Source organism: Panulirus ornatus, chromosome 47 (assembly GCF_036320965.1).
Source record: "Panulirus ornatus isolate Po-2019 chromosome 47, ASM3632096v1, whole genome shotgun sequence".
NCBI classification, from domain to species: Eukaryota; Metazoa; Arthropoda; class Malacostraca; order Decapoda; family Palinuridae; genus Panulirus; species Panulirus ornatus.
Window position 1 is genome coordinate 21,597,440 of NC_092270.1, and position 19,662 is coordinate 21,617,101.

The window sequence follows — 19,662 nt, forward strand, 5'->3', positions numbered from 1 at the left end:
CTACTACTACTACTACTACTACTACTACTACTACTACTACTACTACTACTACTACTACTACTACTACTACTACTACTACTACTACTACTACTACTACTACTATACTACTACTATTACTACTACTACTACTACTACTACTACTACTACTACTACTACTACTACTACTACTACTACTACTACTACTACTACTACTACTACTACTACTACTATACTACTACTACTACTACTACTACTACTACTACTACTACTACTACTACTACTACTACTACTACTACTACTACTACTACTACTACTACTACTACTACTACTACTACTACTACTACTACTATTACTACTACTACTACTACTATTACTACTACTACTACTACTACTACTACTACTACTACTATTACTACTACTACTACTACTACTACTACTACTACTACTATTACTACTACTACTACTACTACTACTACTACTACTACTACTACTACTACTACTACTACTACTACTACTACTACTACTACTACTACTACTACTACTACTATACTACTACTACTACTACTACTACTACTACTGCTACTACTATACTACTACTACTACTACTACTACTACTACTATACTACTACTACTACTACTACTACTACTACTACTACTACTACTACTATACTACTACTACTACTACTACTACTACTACTACTACTATACTACTACTACTACTACTACTACTACTACTACTACTACTACTACTACTATACTACTACTACTACTACTATTACTACTACTACTACTACTACTACTACTACTACTACTACTATTACTACTACTACTACTACTACTACTACTACTACTACTACTACTACTACTACTACTACTACTATTACTACTACTACTACTACTACTACTACTACTACTACTACTACTACTACTACTACTACTACTACTACTACTACTACTACTATTACTACTACTACTACTACTACTACTACTACTACTACTACTACTACTACTACTACTACTACTACTACTACTACTACTACTACTACTACTACTACTACTACTACTACTACTACTACTACTACTACTACTACTACTACTACTACTACTACTACTATACTACTACTACTACTACTACTACTACTACTACTACTACTACTACTACTACTACTACTACTACTACTACTACTACTACTACTACTACTACTACTACTACTACTACTACTACTACTACTACTACTACTACTACTACTACTACTACTACTACTACTACTACTACTACTACTACTACTACTACTACTACTACTACTATACTACTACTACTACTACTACTACTACTACTACTACTACTACTACTACTACTACTACTACTACTACTACTACTACTATTACTACTACTACTACTACTACTACTACTACTACTACTACTATTACTACTACTACTACTACTACTACTACTACTACTACTACTACTACTACTACTACTACTACTACTACTACTACTACTACTACTACTACTACTACTACTACTACTACTATTACTACTACTACTACTACTACTACTACTACTACTACTATTACTACTACTACTACTACTACTACTACTACTACTACTACTACTACTACTACTACTACTACTACTACTACTACTACTACTACTACTACTACTACTACTACTACTACTACTACTACTACTACTACTACTACTACTACTACTACTACTACTACTACTACTACTACTACTACTACTACTACTACTATTACTACTACTACTACTACTATTACTACTACTACTACTACTACTACTACTACTACTACTACTACTACTACTACTACTACTACTACTACTACTACTACTACTATTACTACTACTACTACTACTACTACTACTACTACTACTATTACTACTACTACTACTACTACTACTACTATTACTACTACTACTACTACTACTACTATTACTACTACTACTATTACTACTACTACTACTACTACTACTACTACTACTACTACTACTATTACTACTACTACTACTACTATTACTACTACTACTATTACTACTACTACTATTACTACTACTACTACTACTACTATTACTACTACTACTACTACTACTACTACTACTACTACTACTACTACTACTACTACTACTACTATTACTACTACTACTACTACTACTACTACTACTACTACTACTATTCTCTTTCTTGCCCTGGCCTACCTGTATGACGTTGTGGTGGTGGTGTGAGATGTGGGTCAGGCGACGCCAGTGGGCGTCTGTTCCAGGACAAAGGCTCCAGTTCTTCTCCAAACGAACGGATCCACGCAGGATATCCGTCAGGTTGGCCAAACCCAGCTGATGGGGGAGGAGGGATCAGTGTTGACACAAGAGCATCATCATATGAAAACATGATTACTTTGTGTGTGTGTGTGTGTCAACAGATGGAGGTCACCTGGTGCATGTGTTAAAGGGGAAGGACTCACACCACTGGCTAAAGTCTGTATCAAGGTCAAACCTTGAATGGGATCAGAAAAAGAGTTAGATGAAATAGAGAAGCAAAGAGAGAAGAGGAAAGACGATCTAAGAAATGGGGAAGAAATGGTCAAATCTGGCCTTCGAGAAGGGTTGAGTTTTTAAACTTAGTCATGTATGGGATGTGAAACTTGTGGTTGAGGACCAGATACTATCTATCAATAGATCAAGACGAGAGGTCGCCACACTTCATTTATACATCAAAACACTTCGTTTGATGATCAAACTATTCATGATGATTTCGAGTGGGACAAATTAGCTGAATGCGAGTGGGAGAAAGGAGAACTACACCAGAATACACCAGGTCCTTCGCTAGAAGGGTTTTAGAACAGCTCTGGCTGAGCCACGAATTGGAAGCAAAGATAACTTATAGATAAGAAATGGAATCAACGACTCTATTCCTTCAGGAGGAACCTCTGATATGTCCTCATCCAAGGCGGCACCAACATCAGAGGAGAGTCAGTAATCCTCTAAAGGAAGGTATAAGAATCGTGTCCATCCAATCATCGTAATTCAGGCGCCAATATTGACCCTTGGATGGCTCAGCTGAAGAGAAGGTCATGTGAGTAAATAGACATTAACAAGAGTTTGATCGGATGAATCAGTTAAGGGGCGAGGACTGGGCAACTGTGGTCTGAAATATCAGAGGTGAAGCTCATGGGAAGGTGGTAGTGGCTGCCAAGGTCATGTGTAGGGTGGTTCATGTGTAGGGTGGTTCATGGGTAGGGTGGTTCATGGGTAGGGTGGTTCATGTGTAGGGTGGTTCATGTGTAGGGTGGTTCATGTGTAGGGTGGTTCATGTGTAGGGTGGTTCGTGTGTAGGGTGGTTCATGTGTAGGGTGGTTCATGGGTAGGGTGGTTCATGTGTAGGGTGGTTCATGTGTAGGGTGGTTCATGTGTAGGGTGGTTCATGTGTAGGGTGGTTCATGTGTAGGGTGGTTCATGGGTAGGGTGGTTCATGTGTAGGGTGGTTCATGGGTAGGATGGTTCATGTGTAGGGTGGTTCATGTGTAGGGTGGTTCATATGTAGGGTGGTTCATGTGTAGGGTGGTTCATCTGTAGGGTAAATCATATGTAGGGTGGTTCATGTGTAGGGTGGTTCACGTGTAGGGTCGTGAGGAGCCTGGTTTACCTTCGTCAGTAGAGGGGTTCGTCAGGAGCCTGGTTTACCTTCGTCAGTAGAGGGGTTCGTCAGGAGCCTGGTTTACCTTCGTCAGTGGAGGGGTTCGTCAGGAGCCTGGTTTACCTACGTCAGTGGAGGGGTTCGTCAGGAGCCTGGTTTACCTTCGTCAGTAGAGGGGTTCGTCAGGAGCCTGGTTTACCTTCGTCAGTAGAGGGGTTCGTCAGGAGCCTGGTTTACCTTCGTCAGTAGAGGGGTTCGTCAGGAGCCTGGTTTACCTTCGTCAGTAGAGGGGTTCGTCAGGAGCCTGGTTTACCTTCGTCAGTAGAGGGGTTCGTCAGGAGCCTGGTTTACCTTCGTCAGTAGAGGAGACAGGCTCAATCAACCCCCTGTGGTGGCGTTCGTGAGGCTCGTCCCACGCTGCATCTCTCTCCCCCAGGGGAGCTGACACACCCCAGGTTATGTGCCACTACCAGCACCAGTGTCAGCCACTACCAGTGCCAGCCACGACCAGCACCAGTGTCAGTCACGACCAGCACCAGTGTCAGTCACGACCAGCACCAGTGTCGGCCACGACCAGCACCAGTGCCAGCCACTACCAGCACCAGTGTCAGCCACTACCAGCACCAGTGTCAGCCACTACCAGCACCAGTGCCAGCCACGACCAGCACCAGTGCCAGCCACTACCAGCACCAGTGTCAGCCACTACCAGCACTAGTGTCAGCCACTACCAGCACCAGTGCCAGCCACCACCAGCACCAGTGTCAGCCACGACCAGCACCACTGTCAGCCTCGATCAGCCACGACGCCTGGTGAGGGTAGGGTCTCCAGGTCGCTGCCATGTAATGTATTCATGGCTGACATCGTCAGAGAGGCGCTGGTAAACCTCCTCGCCTCCATACCTGCTGACGAAGGTCAGCTTCTGCACGTCTACCTTCCCTATGGTCATGTAACCACAAGACAACAAGTTGTTTTGAGAGACAGACCGATCAATTGGTCGTTAAGGGGAACGTAACAATCCAATCACATGTCTAAATCAAAATCATATCTAAATCAAAAGTATTCTATCACAGGTTTGGTGATGGTTTTGGCATTGTTCTATGGTGATATTTTGAATATGGAGAACGACTTATTGAAGGTTTGCATCACCCTGGTCTGTGGTGGTGCAGGTGTGGTAGATTCTGGTCTGTGGTGGTGCAGGTGTGGTAGATCCTGGTCTATGGTGGTGCAGGTGTGGTAGATTCTGGTCTATGGTGGTGCAGGTGTGGTAGATTCTGGTCTGTGGTGGTGCAGGTGTGGTAGATTCTGGTCTGTGGTGGGGCAGGTGTGGTAGATTCTGGTCTGTGGTGGTGCAGGTGTGGTAGATTCTGGTCTATGGTGGTGCAGGTGTGGTAGATTCTGGTCTGTGGTGGTGCAGCTGTGGTAGATTCTGGTCTATGGTGGTGCAGGTGTGGTAGATTCTGGTCTGTGGTGGGGCAGGTGTGGTAGATCCTGGTCTGTGGTGGTGCAGGTGTGGTAGATTCTGGTCTGTGGTGGTGCAGGTGTGGTAGATCCTGCTCTGTGGTGGTGCAGGTGTGGTAGATTCTGGTCTATGGTGGTGCAGGTGTGGTAGATCCTGGTCTGTGGTGGGGCAGGTGTGGTAGATCCTGGTCTATGGTGGTGCAGATGTGGTAGATCCTGGTCTGTGGTGGTGCAGGTGTGGTAGATCCTGGCAGCTGTAACAGAGCTTCAGAGACGAATTGATGCAGCTGTAACAGAGGTTTCAAGCGTCCAGGACTTGACAGTACTACAGGGGATATCTGGACGACAAGCGCTCATAGAAAGACGATCTAGGGACGACCAGCTGCGTGACAACAGTGCAGCAGACGGAGGTGCAGGTGTAGAACCCATCGCCACAGCTGTTGCTAAAGAGGCTCTGGTGATGTGAAGTGCAGCTTTAATAAGCTTGGGTGAGGCAGGCAAGGCTCTGGGCCAGCCAGCAGTTTGGCAATGGCGAAATACGTCTTGGACTGTCCTCTATACAGACTAGCTGTTTCCTTATTATTATCATCGTATTCATCAACACTATTATCATCTTTATCGATTTTCATTATCACTATTATTATCATTACTATCATTATCATCATCATCATTATCATCATCATTATTATAATTATCATTATTATCATTGTTATCATTATTCACTCGTCATATCACAAGCATGCAACAGATCATGCATAATAATTACTCAAGGATCATCTATCATTTCTATAGTTACTGTAGCTGTCTTACATGTTGCTTATATCATAGCAACAGACACAACACGGGACTCTAAATGGAACCCTTAGACTCTGCAATGGAGTTGACCATGGAGCAGTTCTTTCTCCAACCCTAATTACCACCTTTAAATCCTCTTCATGTATATATTCATAAGGAAAGTAACCTTTAAAGATAAGATAAAAGTATCTGGTCTTAAGCTGTCGTTTACAGCAATATGTTTTCATTGTGAGGGATACAGATATCTCCCATTTACTTTGAGATATCTTAATGTGTGAAGATATAGTAGTGAAGACAATATAACATTAAGAATATGTGTTTAAGGAGATGAGTATCGGTGGGGGACATGTTCAAAATGGAATCTTATTTTCTCTTTTCGAAAAGGAGAGATTTCTAGTGTCCAGACTGAGGGAGGGAGTTACAAGTGGGGTTAAGACTCACCTCCTGCAGGTAGGTGTTGCCGAAGATGACGAGGGCGTGGCCATGGAAGAGTGTGTGACCTCTTATGACAGCCAGGCGGGGTAGAAGGTGTCGGAGTGTACGTAGATGCGACAGTCGGTAAAGCAATACGTAATCCGTTACCTGGAGAAGAGACGTAGGTCACATTAGAGTAATCCGTTACCTGGAGAAGAGACGTGGGTCACATTACAGTAATCCGTTACCTGGAGAAGAGACGTGGGTCACATTAGAGTAATCCGTTACCTGGAGAAGAGACCTGGGTCACATTAGAGTGCTTCAGTAGGATAAGTAACAGAAGACCTGATGGTCCACGACCAGGGTATCTATCTCTGGCCATAGATAACAGAAGACCTGATGGTCCACGACCAGGGTATCTATCTATCTTGGGTCATAGACTTAAATCCTGGTAGAAACAGGATTGTAAATCAAGAAATCATAAAACTAATACTATGAGAGGACATTGCTCGCCTCATGCCTCACACTCACACGTCTGTATAATGAGGTTATTATTGCGCAATATATCGCATTTAATCTCATAACTCATCAGGCAGAGGGCTATCACTGGAGACACCATTACAAGCAGATCAATAGGATTTTGAATTGATTTCATGAAAGGCACAAGTAAAGCTGATTAAAACAGGTTTTTCTCCCGCTTTCCACACTTGCCAACATCATGGGACATCCAGTGTGATATTTGCACCAGCCACCCACCAGGCAACACCTGCACAATCTACAGCCAAAACACATGCACCACTCACGACACCTGCACACCCACTGGTTATGAACACCACCTGCACAACCAGTCACCACACCTGCATAACCAGTCACCACACATGCACAACCAGTCATCACACCTGCACAACCAGTCATCACACCTGCACAACCGGTCACCACACCTGCACAACCATTACCAATCATAACACCTGCATCAGTCAACTCGTCGTCCACACACACACTCTCCCTCGTGATGGCATAATAAGAGAGTCAGTGAATAGCATGATCAATGCCCTCTTATTAACCACAGCACTCCACTCCTCGCCTCCCTCCCGCTCTCAAGTCCCACAATCAACATATAATGATCACGTCTCTTTCCACTGCACTCACGACCAAGAAGATATATGCATATATATATATATATATATATATATATATATATATATATATATATATATATATATATATATATATATATATATATATATATATTTTTTTTTTTTTTTTTTTTTTTTTCATACTTTGTCGCTGTCTCCCGCGTTTGCGAGGTAGCGCAAGGAAACAGACGAAAGAAATGGCCCAACCCCCCCCCCCCCCATACACATGTACATACACACGTCCACACACGCAAATATACATACCTACACAGCTTTCCATGGTTTACCCCAGACGCTTCACATGCCTTGATTCAATCCACTGACAGCACGTCAACCCCTGTATACCACATGACTCCAATTCACTCTATTCCTTGCCCTCCTTTCACCCTCCTGCATGTTCAGGCCCCGATCACACAAAATCCTTTTCTCTCCATCTTTCCACCTCCAATTTGGTCTCCCTCTTCTCCTCGTTCCCTCCACCTCCGACACATATATCCTCTTGGTCAATCTCTCCTCACTCATTCTCTCCATGTGCCCAAACCATTTCAAAACACCCTCTTCTGCTCTCTCAACCACGCTCTTTTTATTTCCACACATCTCTCTTACCCTTACGTTACTTACTCGATCAAACCACCTCACACCACACATTGTCCTCAAACATCTCATTTCCAGCACATCCATCCTCCTGCGCACATCTCTATCCACAGCCCACGCCTCGCAACCATACAACATTGTTGGAACCACTATTCCCTCAAACATACCCATTTTTTGCTTTCCGAGATAATGTTCTCGACTTCCACACATTTTTCAAGGCTCCCAAAATTTTCGCCCCCTCCCCCACCCTATGATCCACTTCCGCTTCCATGGTTCCATCCGCTGACAGATCCACTCCCAGATATCTAAAACACTTCACTTCCTCCAGTTTTTCTCCATTCAAACTCACCTCCCAATTGACTTGACCCTCACCCCTACTGTACCTAATAACCTTGCTCTTATTCACATTTACTCTCAACTTTCTTCTTCCACACACTTTACCAAACTCAGTCACCAGCTTCTGCAGTTTCTCACATGAATCAGCCACCAGCGCTGTATCATCAGCGAACAACAACTGACTCACTTCCCAAGCTCTCTCATCCCCAACAGACTTCATACTTGCCCCTCTTTCCAGGACTCTTGCATTTACCTCCCTTACAACCCCATCCATAAACAAATTAAACAACCATGGAGACATCACACACCCCTGCCGCAAACCTACATTCACTGAGAACCAATCACTTTCCTCTCTTCCTACACGTACACATGCCTTACATCCTCGATAAAAACTTTTCGCTGCTTCTAACAACTTGCCTCCAATATATATATATATATTCCTATGAGTCCACGGGGAAAATGAAACACGAAAGGTTCCCAAGTGCACTTTCGTGTAATAATCACATCATCAGGGGAGACACAAGAGAGAAATATAACAGTCGGTTGATATACATCGAAGAGACGAAGGTAGGATATATATATATATATATATATATATATATATATATATATATATATATATATATATATATATATATATATATATTATCCCTGGGGATAGGGGAGAAAGAATACTTGCCACGTATTCCCTGCGTGTCGTAGAAGGCGACTAAAATGGGAGGGAGCGAGTGGCTGGAAATCCTCCCCTCTCGTTTCTTTTTTTTAAATTTTCCAAAAGAAGGAACAGAGAAGGGGGCCAGGTGAGGATATTCCCTCAAAGGCCCAGTGCTCTGTTCTTAACGCTACCTCGCTAACGCGGGAAATGGCGAATAGTATGATATATATATGTGTGTGTGTGTGTGTGTGTGTGTGTGTGTGTGTGTGTGTGTGTGGGTGTGTGTGTGTGTGTGTTTGTGTGTGTCAAGGACTCGAAGCTTTCAGACTTAAAGAGGAAGGCAGCCAATGTTTGGACAATAGCTGAAGAGCAGCTTTATATCGTATTCAGGTTATATGAGAGAATATTTTGACCTCTGTCTGTCTGTCTGTCTGTCTGTCTGTCTGTCTCTCTCTCTCTCTCTCTCTCTCTCTCTCTCTCTCTCTCTCTCTCTCTCTCCCTGGGTTAGAAAGGCAATGCGCCGTGGGAGGAGGGTGTGTCAGAGTCTACGAACCAGGACTTGAGTGAAGGAGACAGATGAAAGCAATGCATTCAAGTAGGAAGTTAATGAGTTTCTTAGCAGTTCTGATGCAAGAGATGGAACATGGGGTTAGGGAGGCAGTTAAGGATACGAGAGAGAGAGAGTATGGGATCCATCGTTTAACTGAAAATGAGAGAAAGCTTTGTGAGTTGCTTGCTGATAAAAGAATGATGATTGGAATACTTGTTCTAAGTCAAGGTGGATACATATATATATATATATATATATATATATATATATATATATATATATATATATATATATATATATATATATATGTGGGCGCGTAGGTACTGGGGTCAACCAGCGTGAATGGATGCAAATGAGACCATTGTTGACTTGTTCTTGGCGCTACCTTGTAAAGATGGGAAATGCAAATAGTTACAAACGAAAAAAAATATCTATTTACTTAGTCATCTATTCATACATTTACTTATTTATCTGTTCGTCTTTTCCCGTCTCAGCGAGGTAGCGCCTGGAGCAGACAATTGATCCATGAAGTAAAAACCCATGTCTGTTCCATCCATTCCATTAGAAAGTCATAATGACAAAGGGGAGGATTTCAATGCCTCCTGCTTCGTTCCCTTGTAGTCGCTTTCTAACACACATGGGAAATACGTGGGTAGAATTGGTTCTCTCCCATCCACCAAGAGGTAATGATAATGATAATATTTTGAGCGATAGAGGCCTGAACATGCAGGAGGGTGAAAGGCCTGCACGGAATGGAGTGAATTGGAACGATGTGGTATACTGGGGTAGACGTGCTGTTAATGGACTGAACCAGAGCGTGTGAAACGTCTGGGGTAAACCATGGAAAGGTCTGGATGTGGATAGGGAGCTGTGGTTTCGAAGCATTACACATGACAACAAGAGACTGAGTGTGAACGAATGTGGCCGTTCTTCATCTGTTCCCTGGCGCTACCTCGCTGACGCAGGGGATGTACGTGCGTGTATGTATATATGTGTATATGTGAGAGAATGGATCTTTCTTCGTCTGTTTCCTGGCGCTTCCCCGTGAACGCGGGAAACGGCAATCAAGTATAATAAACAGAATAGAAAATACTAGTACCCCTACTACTACTGCTACTACTACTACTACTACTACTACTACTACTACTACTACTACTACAGCTACTACTAATACTCCTCCTCCTACTACTACTCCTACTACTACTACTACTACTACTACTACTACTACTTATAGTAATGATAACAACAATAATAAAGAGTATGGATCGTGGTGACCCAGTAAGGTCAACCTGTGAGAGATTGGGTAATCCCAGGTCAGGCCAGGCCGGGTGCAGATCTTCGATCAGTTGGATCCTCAGGTGACCTTCGATGATGGTACAGTTGTAGTAGTGTTGCAGCAGGTCAGCTCTCCCGGTCACCTCGACCGTCCCACAAACTGTGCGGTGTGGGGAAAGAAAATGGGAAGAGGTGAGTCCATGTTGATGTAGTAGCGAGAGAAGTAATGGGATACAAATGTTCCTGGTTGTTACTCTCTCTCTCTCTCTCTCTCTCTCTCTCTCTCTCTCTCTCTCTCTCTCTCTCTATATATATATATATATATATATATATATATATATATGTATATAATTATACAGAATAAGAAAGATCCATCCACTCTCTTTCACATATACGCACATATCGTATATATACATACATAATTATACAATCACGTACAGATATATGTACATAAACGTATATACACATGTACATATTCATACTTGCTCTCCTTTATCCATTTCCCAGAATCCCCCTGCCCCACAGGAAAGAGCATCGCCAACTCCTGCGACAGCGAGGTAGCGCCAGGAAAGACCACATCCCCTCACATCCATTTTCTAGCTGTCATAAGTAATGCACCGAAACCACAGCTCCCTATCCACAACCAGTCCTGCAGGCCTTTCCATGGTTTACCCCGTCCGTTTCACATGCCCTGGTTCAGTCTACTGACAGCACGTCCACCCAATTATAACACAGCGTTCTAATTCATTCTATTCCGTGCACGCCTTTCACCCTTCTGCATGTTCAGGCCCCGATCACTCAAAATCTTTTTCACTCCACCTCCAATTTAGTTGGGGTGGTGTGCGAAGTGATAGTCAGTGAGAGTGTTTTAGTGAAGTGAAAGGAGGTGGTGAAAGCCTTGCGGAAGAAGAAATGTAGTAAGGCAGCTGGAGTAGATGGTGTCGCATTTGAGTTTATCATGAAGGAAGTGACTGTGTTTTTGACTGCTTGTTAAGAATATTCAGTAAATGTATGGATCAGGGTGAGGTGTCTCAGAATTCGAGAAATGCATGTATGTTGCCATACTATATAGGCAAAGGGGATAAAGGTGAGTGTTCAAACTACAGGGGCACAGGTATGTTGAGTACACCTGTTAAGTTGTATGGAAGGGGATTGATTGAGAGGGTGAAGGCGTGTACAGAGCATCAGATTGGGGAAGAACAGTGTGGTTTCATAAGTGGCAGAGGATGTATGGATCAGGTGTTTGCTTTAAAGAGTATGTGTGAGAAATACTTACGAAAAAAGATGGATTTGTATGTGGCATTTATGGATCTGGAGAAGGCATATGATAGGGTGGACAGAGATACTTTGTGGAAGATTTTAAGAGTATATGGAGTGGGAGGAAAGCTGCTAAAAGCAGTAAGAAGTTTTTATCAAGAATGTAAGGTATGTGTACGAGTAAGAAGAGAGGACAGCGAATGGTTGCAAGTGAAGATTGGTCTGAGGCAGGGGTATGTGAGGTCTCTAGACCTGATGACATCGTTGACTTAGTTTCTGTCTTGTGGAGACGTTATTAAGACCCGTATGTATGCCAACCACCAGCTAAACGCAACGGAAGAAAACACATACACTGCTGGTGCATGATGCTGTCGTGAATGAGTTAAAACCTTCCAGCGAGCAGTGCCAGACATGTCTTTCCCATTTTGTTCCTCCATTAAGAAAGCCAGGAACCCATTACAGGGTATCATATATATATATGACGAAAGAATGCCCCAACCCACCCACATACACATGTATATACATAAACGCCCACACACGCACATATACATACTTATACATTTTAACGTATACATACATGTACATAAATAGACATATACATATATACACATGTACATATTCATACTTCCTGCTTTCATCCATTCTTGTCGCCACTCCGCCACACAGCGAGGTAGCGTCAGGAAGGGACAGAAAAGGCCACATTCGTTCACACTCAGTCTGTGTGTGTGTGAAAGTGGATGGCAAGAGGTGAGTGATAATTGGTGCATATGTACCTGGTCATGAGAAGAAAGATCATGAGAGGCAAGTGTTTTGGGAGCAGCTGAGTGAGTGTGTTAGTAGTTTTGGTGCACGACATCGGGTATTGGTGATGGGTGATTTGAATGCGAAGGTAAGTAATGTGGCAGTTGGTGTACATGAGGTATTCAGTGTTGTGAATGGAAATGGTGAAGAGCTTGTGGATTTGTGTGCTGAAAAAAGACTGGTGATTGGGAATATCTGGTTTAAAAAGAGAGATATACATAAGTATACGTATGTAAGTAGGGGTGATGGTCAACAGGTATTATCAATTTTCGTATTAATTGAAAGTTGTGTAAAAGAGAGACTTTCGGATGTGAATGTGCTGTGGAGGAGAAGGTGAAGATTTGGAGAGAAGGTGAAGATTTATACAGGTTTTTGAAAAAGGAGGAGACAATGTCGGGGAGAAGACTGTGGTGAAAGTGAGTAAACTTGGAAAGGAGACTTGTATGAAGAAATACCAGGAGAGACTGATTGTAGACTGGCAACAGGTGAGAGCCAATGAAGTGAGAGGAGTGGGTGAGGAATGAGATGTGTTTAGGAGAGCAGTGACGGCATGCGCAAGAGATGCATGTGGCATGAGAACGGCGGGAGGCGAGCATATTATGAACGGTAGTGAGCGGCGAGATGAAGTAAAGTTGTCAGCGAAAGAGAAAAGAGAGGCGTTTGGATGATACTTACAAGGAAGGAGTGCAAATGATTGGGAGATGTATAAGAGAAAGCGCCAGGGGGATCAAGAGGAAGATGCAGGGGTTGAAAAAGAGGGTAGATGAGAGTTGGGGTGAGAAAGTATCATTAAACTTTAGGGAGGATGAAAAGATGTTTTGGAAGGAGGTAAATAATGTGTGAAAGACAAAAGAACGAATGGGGACATCGGTGAAGCGAGCAAAAGGGGAAGTGATAACTGGTAATGATGAGAGCTAGGAGGAGACGGAGTGAGTATTTTGAAGGCTTGAATGTGTTTGATGATGGAATGACAGATGTACAGTATTTAGGCAGGGGTGGTATGCGAAATGAGAGAGTTAGGGAGAATGGTTTAATGAAAAGAGAAGAGACTGAAAACTTTGCGGAAGATGGAATCCGGCAAGGCAGCGGGTTTGGATTGTACTACAGTTGAATTCATTAAGAAAGGGGCGGACTGTGTTGTTGACTGGCTGGTAAGGATATTTATTGTGTGTATGGATCGCAGTGAAGTGCCTGAGGATTGACGGAATGCACGTATAGTGCCACTGTACAAAGGCAAAGGGGATAAAGGCGAATGTTCAAACTCCAGAGGTATAAGTTTGTTGAGTACATCTGGTATGTTGTATGGGTGGGTATTGCTTATGAGGGTGAAGGCATGTACAGAGCATCAGCTTAGGGAGGAGCAGTGTGGTTTTAGAAGTGGTAGAGGATGTGTGGATCAGGTGTTTGCTTTGAAGAATGTGTGTGAGAAATACTTAGAAAAACAAATGGATTTGTATGCGGAATACATGGATCTGGAGATGGCGTATGGTAGGATTCATAGAGATGCTTTATGGAAGGTATTTAGCATGTATGGTGTGGGAGGTAAACTGCTGGAAGTAGAGAAATTTTTATCAAGGATGTAAGGCGTGTTTACGAGTAGGAAGAGGAGAGAGTGAATGGTTCCCAGTGAAGGTCGGTCTGCGGCAAGGTTGCGTGATTTAGCCATGGTTGTTTAATTTGTTTATGGATGGGGTTGTGAGGAAGGTAAATACATGAGTTTTGGGGAGAGAGGGGCGAGTATGCAGTTTGGTAGGGATGGGAGGGCCTGGGAAGTGAGTCAGTTGTTGTTCGCTGATGGTGTCTGATTCCAGTGAGAAACTGCAGAATTTGGTGACTGAGTTTGGAAAAATGGGGGAAAGGAAAAAACTGAGAGTAAATGTGAATAAAAGCAAGGTTATTAGGTTCAGCAGGATTGAGAGACAAGATAGTTGGAAGGTAAGTTTGAACAGAGAAAAAATGAAGGAAATGAAGTGTTTCAGATATCTGGGAGTGGACTTGGCAGCGAATGAAAGTATGGAAGAGGAAATGAGTCATCGGGTGGGAGAGGGGGCGAAGGTTCTGGGAGCGATGAAATGTGTGGAAAGAGAGAATGTTATTTCAGGAAGTAGAAATGGGTATGTTTGAAGGAATGGTAAATCCATCAATATCATTTGGTTGCGAGGCATGGGCTATAAATAGGGTTGTACGGTGGAGGGTGGGTGTGGTGGAAATGAAACGTTTGAGAACAATATGTGGTGCGGTCATTTGACCGAGTAAGTAATGGAAGGGTAAAAGAGATGTGTGGAAATAAAAAGAGTGCGGCTGAGAATACAGAGGAGGGTGTGTTGAAATGCATGGACATATGGAAAGAATGAGTGAGAAAAGGTTGACACAGAGGATATATGTCAGAGGTGGGGGAAGCAAGGAGAAGTCGAGGATCAAGTTTTAGATGTAAGGATGAGTGAAAAAGATTTTGAGCAATCGGGGCCTGAACATGCAGGAGGGTGAATGGCAAGCACGGAATAGAGTGAACTGGAACGATGTTGTATACTTGGGTCAACGTACTGTCATTACACAATTACATATGTGTGTATATGTGTGTGTGTGTGTGTGTGTGTGTGTGTGTGTGTGTGTGTGTGTGTGTGTGTGTGTGTGTGTGTGTGTGTGTGTGTGTGTGTGTGTGTCTTTCTTCGTCTGTTTCCTGGGGCTACTCACTAACGCGGGAAACGACGATAAGTCTAGATGAATAAATGATATATATATATATATATATATATATATATATATATATATATATATATATATATATATATATATATATATATATTTTTTTTTTTTTTTTTTTTTTTTTTTTGCTTTGTCGCTGTCTCCCGCGTTTGCGAGGTAGCGCAAGGAAACAGACGAAAGAAATGGCCCAACCCCCCCCCCCATACACATGTACATACACACGTCCACACACGCAAATATACATACCTACACAGCTTTCCATGGTTTACCCCAGACGCTTCACATGCCCCGATTCAATCCACTGACAGCACGTCAACCCCGGTATACCACATCGCTCCAATTCACTCTATTCCTTGCCCTCCTTTCACCCTCCTGCATGTTCAGGCCCTGATCACACAAAATCTTTTTCACTCCATCTTTCCACCTCCAATTTGGTCTCCCTCTTCTCCTCGTTCCCTCCACCTCCGACACATATATCCTCTTGGTCAATCTTTCCTCACTCATTCTCTCCATGTGCCCAAACCATTTCAAAACACCCTCTTCTGCTCTCTCGACCACGCTCTTTTTATTTCCACACATCTCTCTTACCCTTACGTTACTTACTCGATCAAACCACCTCACACCACACATTGTCCTCAAACATCTCATTTCCAGCACATCCATCCTCCTGCGCACAACTCTATCCATAGCCCACGCCTCGCAACCATATAACATTGTTGGAACCACTATTCCTTCAAACATACCCATTTTTGCTTTCCGAGATAATGTTCTCGACTTCCACACATTCTTCAAGGCTCCCAGAATTTTCGCCCCCTCCCCCACCCTATGATCCACTTCCGCTTCCATGGTTCCATCCGCTGCCAGATCCACTCCCAGATATCTAAAACACTTCACTTCCTCCAGTTTTTCTCCATTCAAACTCACCTAACAATTGACTTGACCCTCAACCCTACTGTACCTAATAACCTTGCTCTTATTCACATTTACTCTTAACTTTCTTCTTTCACACACTTTACCAAACTCAGTCACCAGCTTCTGCAGTTTCTCACATGAATCAGCCACCAGCGCTGTATCATCAGCGAACAACAACTGACTCACTTCCCAAGCTCTCTCATCCCCAACAGACTTCATACTTGCCCCTCTTTCCAAAACTCTTGCATTCACCTCCCTAACAACCCCATCCATAAACAAATTAAACAACCATGGAGACATCACACACCCCTGCCGTAAACCTACATTCACTGAGAACCAATCACTTTCCTCTCTTCCTACACGTACACATGCCTTACATCCTCGATAAAAACTTTTCACTGCTTCTAACAACTTGCCTCCCACACCATATATTCTTAATACCTTCCATATATATAGTTGATTTGTTTCTCCTATTACGTGCGTGTGTGTTTGTCAAAGTATGGTAATGTGTGTATATATATATATATATATATATATATATATATATATATATATATATATATATATATATATATATGTAAGCGTATGAGTACATACATGTGTATCATGACTTACTATGATGGTCGTTGTCTTGAGGTTGTATGACCGTAGCTGATGTAACCGTCGCCACCATAACTAGCGACCATGCAATAGCCACAAACGCACCAACCCCTGTGCATCGACACCCTTTGAAAGGGGGCCCAAGCTGTCCCCCACTACCTGGGGGCCCAAGCCGTCCCCCACTACCTGGGAGCCTAGGCTGCCGCCCGCTGCTAAAATCCTTTGTGCTTTCTGACATGACGGTAAGATCCCCGGGGATGACCAGCAGAGGTCACGAAGTAGTGACCTCGGAAGTGTCAGTTGGTGCAGGAGTGGTGGACTAGGCTGGCGACAGTGGAGCTGACTGGCCTCAGGGAGCCTCGCTACTGACGAAGGTCATCACTTCGTTCTCGACTTCCTGAAGGTGGTTTAGAGTTCCTTTTTTCGCACAGGCAATGTCTCCTTCACACAGATCAATCCTATGGAGACGTGATGTTCAAAAACACATGAATATTGTGTGACAGTATATCATATAATCATACCAATATACTGTCCAATATATCACATATCATCATACCTATATACTGTCTTGTACACTCGCCAGCAGGATGATCCAACACAAGCACTGGGCAGTTAGTCTAAAAACAGCAGAAAACAGTCAGCGGTTCGTTTGCTGAATCAGCCGTGTTTACTAAAACATAAGCAGGCCAATGCCAGAACTTCTTGCTCCACCACCACACCACCACACTCACGCATTCCTCCCTCCCTCACACCAGGACAGATGTTCGCCCACTGTAGGATGTCCTGCACCTTTGTGAACTCAGTTGTGTGTGTTATCGCTAATTCGCCAAGTGTCCTGCTCCCCGACACATGTGTAATTTACGCTTTGAAGTGATTAACTTAACCCTCACTGCATTACGTCCACAACTACTGCGATCTACCACACGTCTATACACAAACGTTGCTGTGATCATTCTCTTTGCCACTGAATTGTTGGCCTAGACGAAACTTTGGCGCTCTGTAAAGCGGACAAAGACAATGGCCCGGCAACACACCCTCCCCACACCGATGTACGTCAAGCACTGCGGTGAGAGGCGGGCGCTGCGAAATACGATAACTCCTCTAAGGCAGGCAAGCAGCAGGCACGCAAGCAGGTGGGGTGGTGGCGGCAGTAGTGCTTGCCATGCACGAGAACCTAGAACCAAACTGCATACCACTGAGTGTAAACAATCCCGCCCCTCGTCTCTTCCGTAACTACTTTAACGTAATTTCTCTCCCTTAATTACCCCCTTACGACTTGTCTATGTCCCTGATGGTTGCGCTTGTGCTCTGTGTTACGACAGAAACTACGTGAACATAGGGAATGTTTTACCTACTAGAATGCTTGCAAGCAACATCAACAAACACGATGAGAATAGACCTGACGGAAATAACCATTCAGGTCTACGAGTAACATGAGTTGCGCCCCTTTATCTACATCCAATGTTGACAGTCATTTGTCATTTATTCACTTGTTTTCTGCTGTACCACGTTAACCTCTATGCTCTGTTCCTGTATGATAAACACTCAAAAGGACACAGTACTCTATTGCTGCTTAACTTCCCTTCTATATATATATATCCTTATCAACGAAGCGTTTGTAGATAAGTTTATGCATCCGATTTCAGCTGTCGTCTCATAATATCATGAGCGATTGGAGGATTACAGAGCATGTGTGAGGAAAGAACTCTTGCATCAGAACACGTAATGTACTGGAAGAAAGATCGTTGTAAAATGTGAACGATTGATGCAGGTGACGAGGTAATGACTTTTATATTACCGTAAAAATGTGTATAATTACCGTTGCACTCATGTGTGAGCCACGGCACTGTAATTGTCTACATTTTTTTTAATATCTTTTTGAGAAAACGGAAACAAAAATAGCAGAATCGATTTGTATTCAGATTTCCAATGAGCTGTGGCAACTAGTGTGGGCGGGGAGCGAGACCAGCCACTCTGTTGCTACGCGTCCCAAGCTGCTCCTAGCCCCGCCTACCCAAACACCAATATTGGCGCCGTTCCTTTGTTCCAAGTTTTTGAACATTGCAAGTGTGACGGTCACCTCTGGATGTGATGACCACCTCCACCTGGGATGTGGAGGCTTAATCAATACGAATAATAAAGCCAGGGTCATCATGGATGCTCTTAATGGGATATATATAGCCTTGATTTAAGGCCTCAGCTAAACGTGCCGTCTCAGTTAACATAATAGAAATTGAGACATCTTCAGAGTAAAGGAGTATATATATATATATATATATATATATATATATATATATATATATATATATATATATATATATATATATGTAACGCTTGTTCGCCGTTTAAGCGAGGTGGCGCCAAAAGAGATGAAAGCCACATTCGTTCACACTCAGTCTCTAGCTGTCATGCGTAATGCACCTGAAACGCAGCTCCCTGTCCACATCCAGGCCCCAAAGACCTTCCCACGGTTTCACCGGCTGGTTCATATACTCTGGTTCAGTCCATTGACAGCACGTCGCCCACTGTATACCACATAGC

At 43.3% G+C, this 19,662-nt stretch overlaps 1 protein-coding gene across 2 annotated transcripts in view; it reads right to left on the bottom strand.

The window, feature by feature from the left end:
* Positions 1-18,222, bottom strand: part of LOC139763672 (insulin receptor-like) — a 51,507-nt gene extending 33,285 nt beyond the window's left edge. The window contains exons 1-5 of one of the 2 annotated variants that reach the window (XM_071689976.1): positions 17,678-18,222; positions 17,137-17,579; positions 10,860-11,005; positions 6,327-6,467; positions 2,198-2,332 (exon numbers count right to left, since the gene is read on the bottom strand). In XM_071689976.1, the coding sequence (XP_071546077.1) occupies positions 2,198-2,332; positions 6,327-6,467; positions 10,860-11,005; positions 17,137-17,359 (645 nt within the window). In that variant the 5' untranslated portion in view covers positions 17,360-17,579; positions 17,678-18,222. Of the gene's footprint in view, positions 1-2,197; positions 2,333-6,326; positions 6,468-10,859; positions 11,006-17,136 lie in introns of both variants that reach the window. The other variant, XM_071689977.1, reaches the window with a different exon arrangement.
* Positions 18,223-19,662: the final 1,440 nt, after the last annotated feature.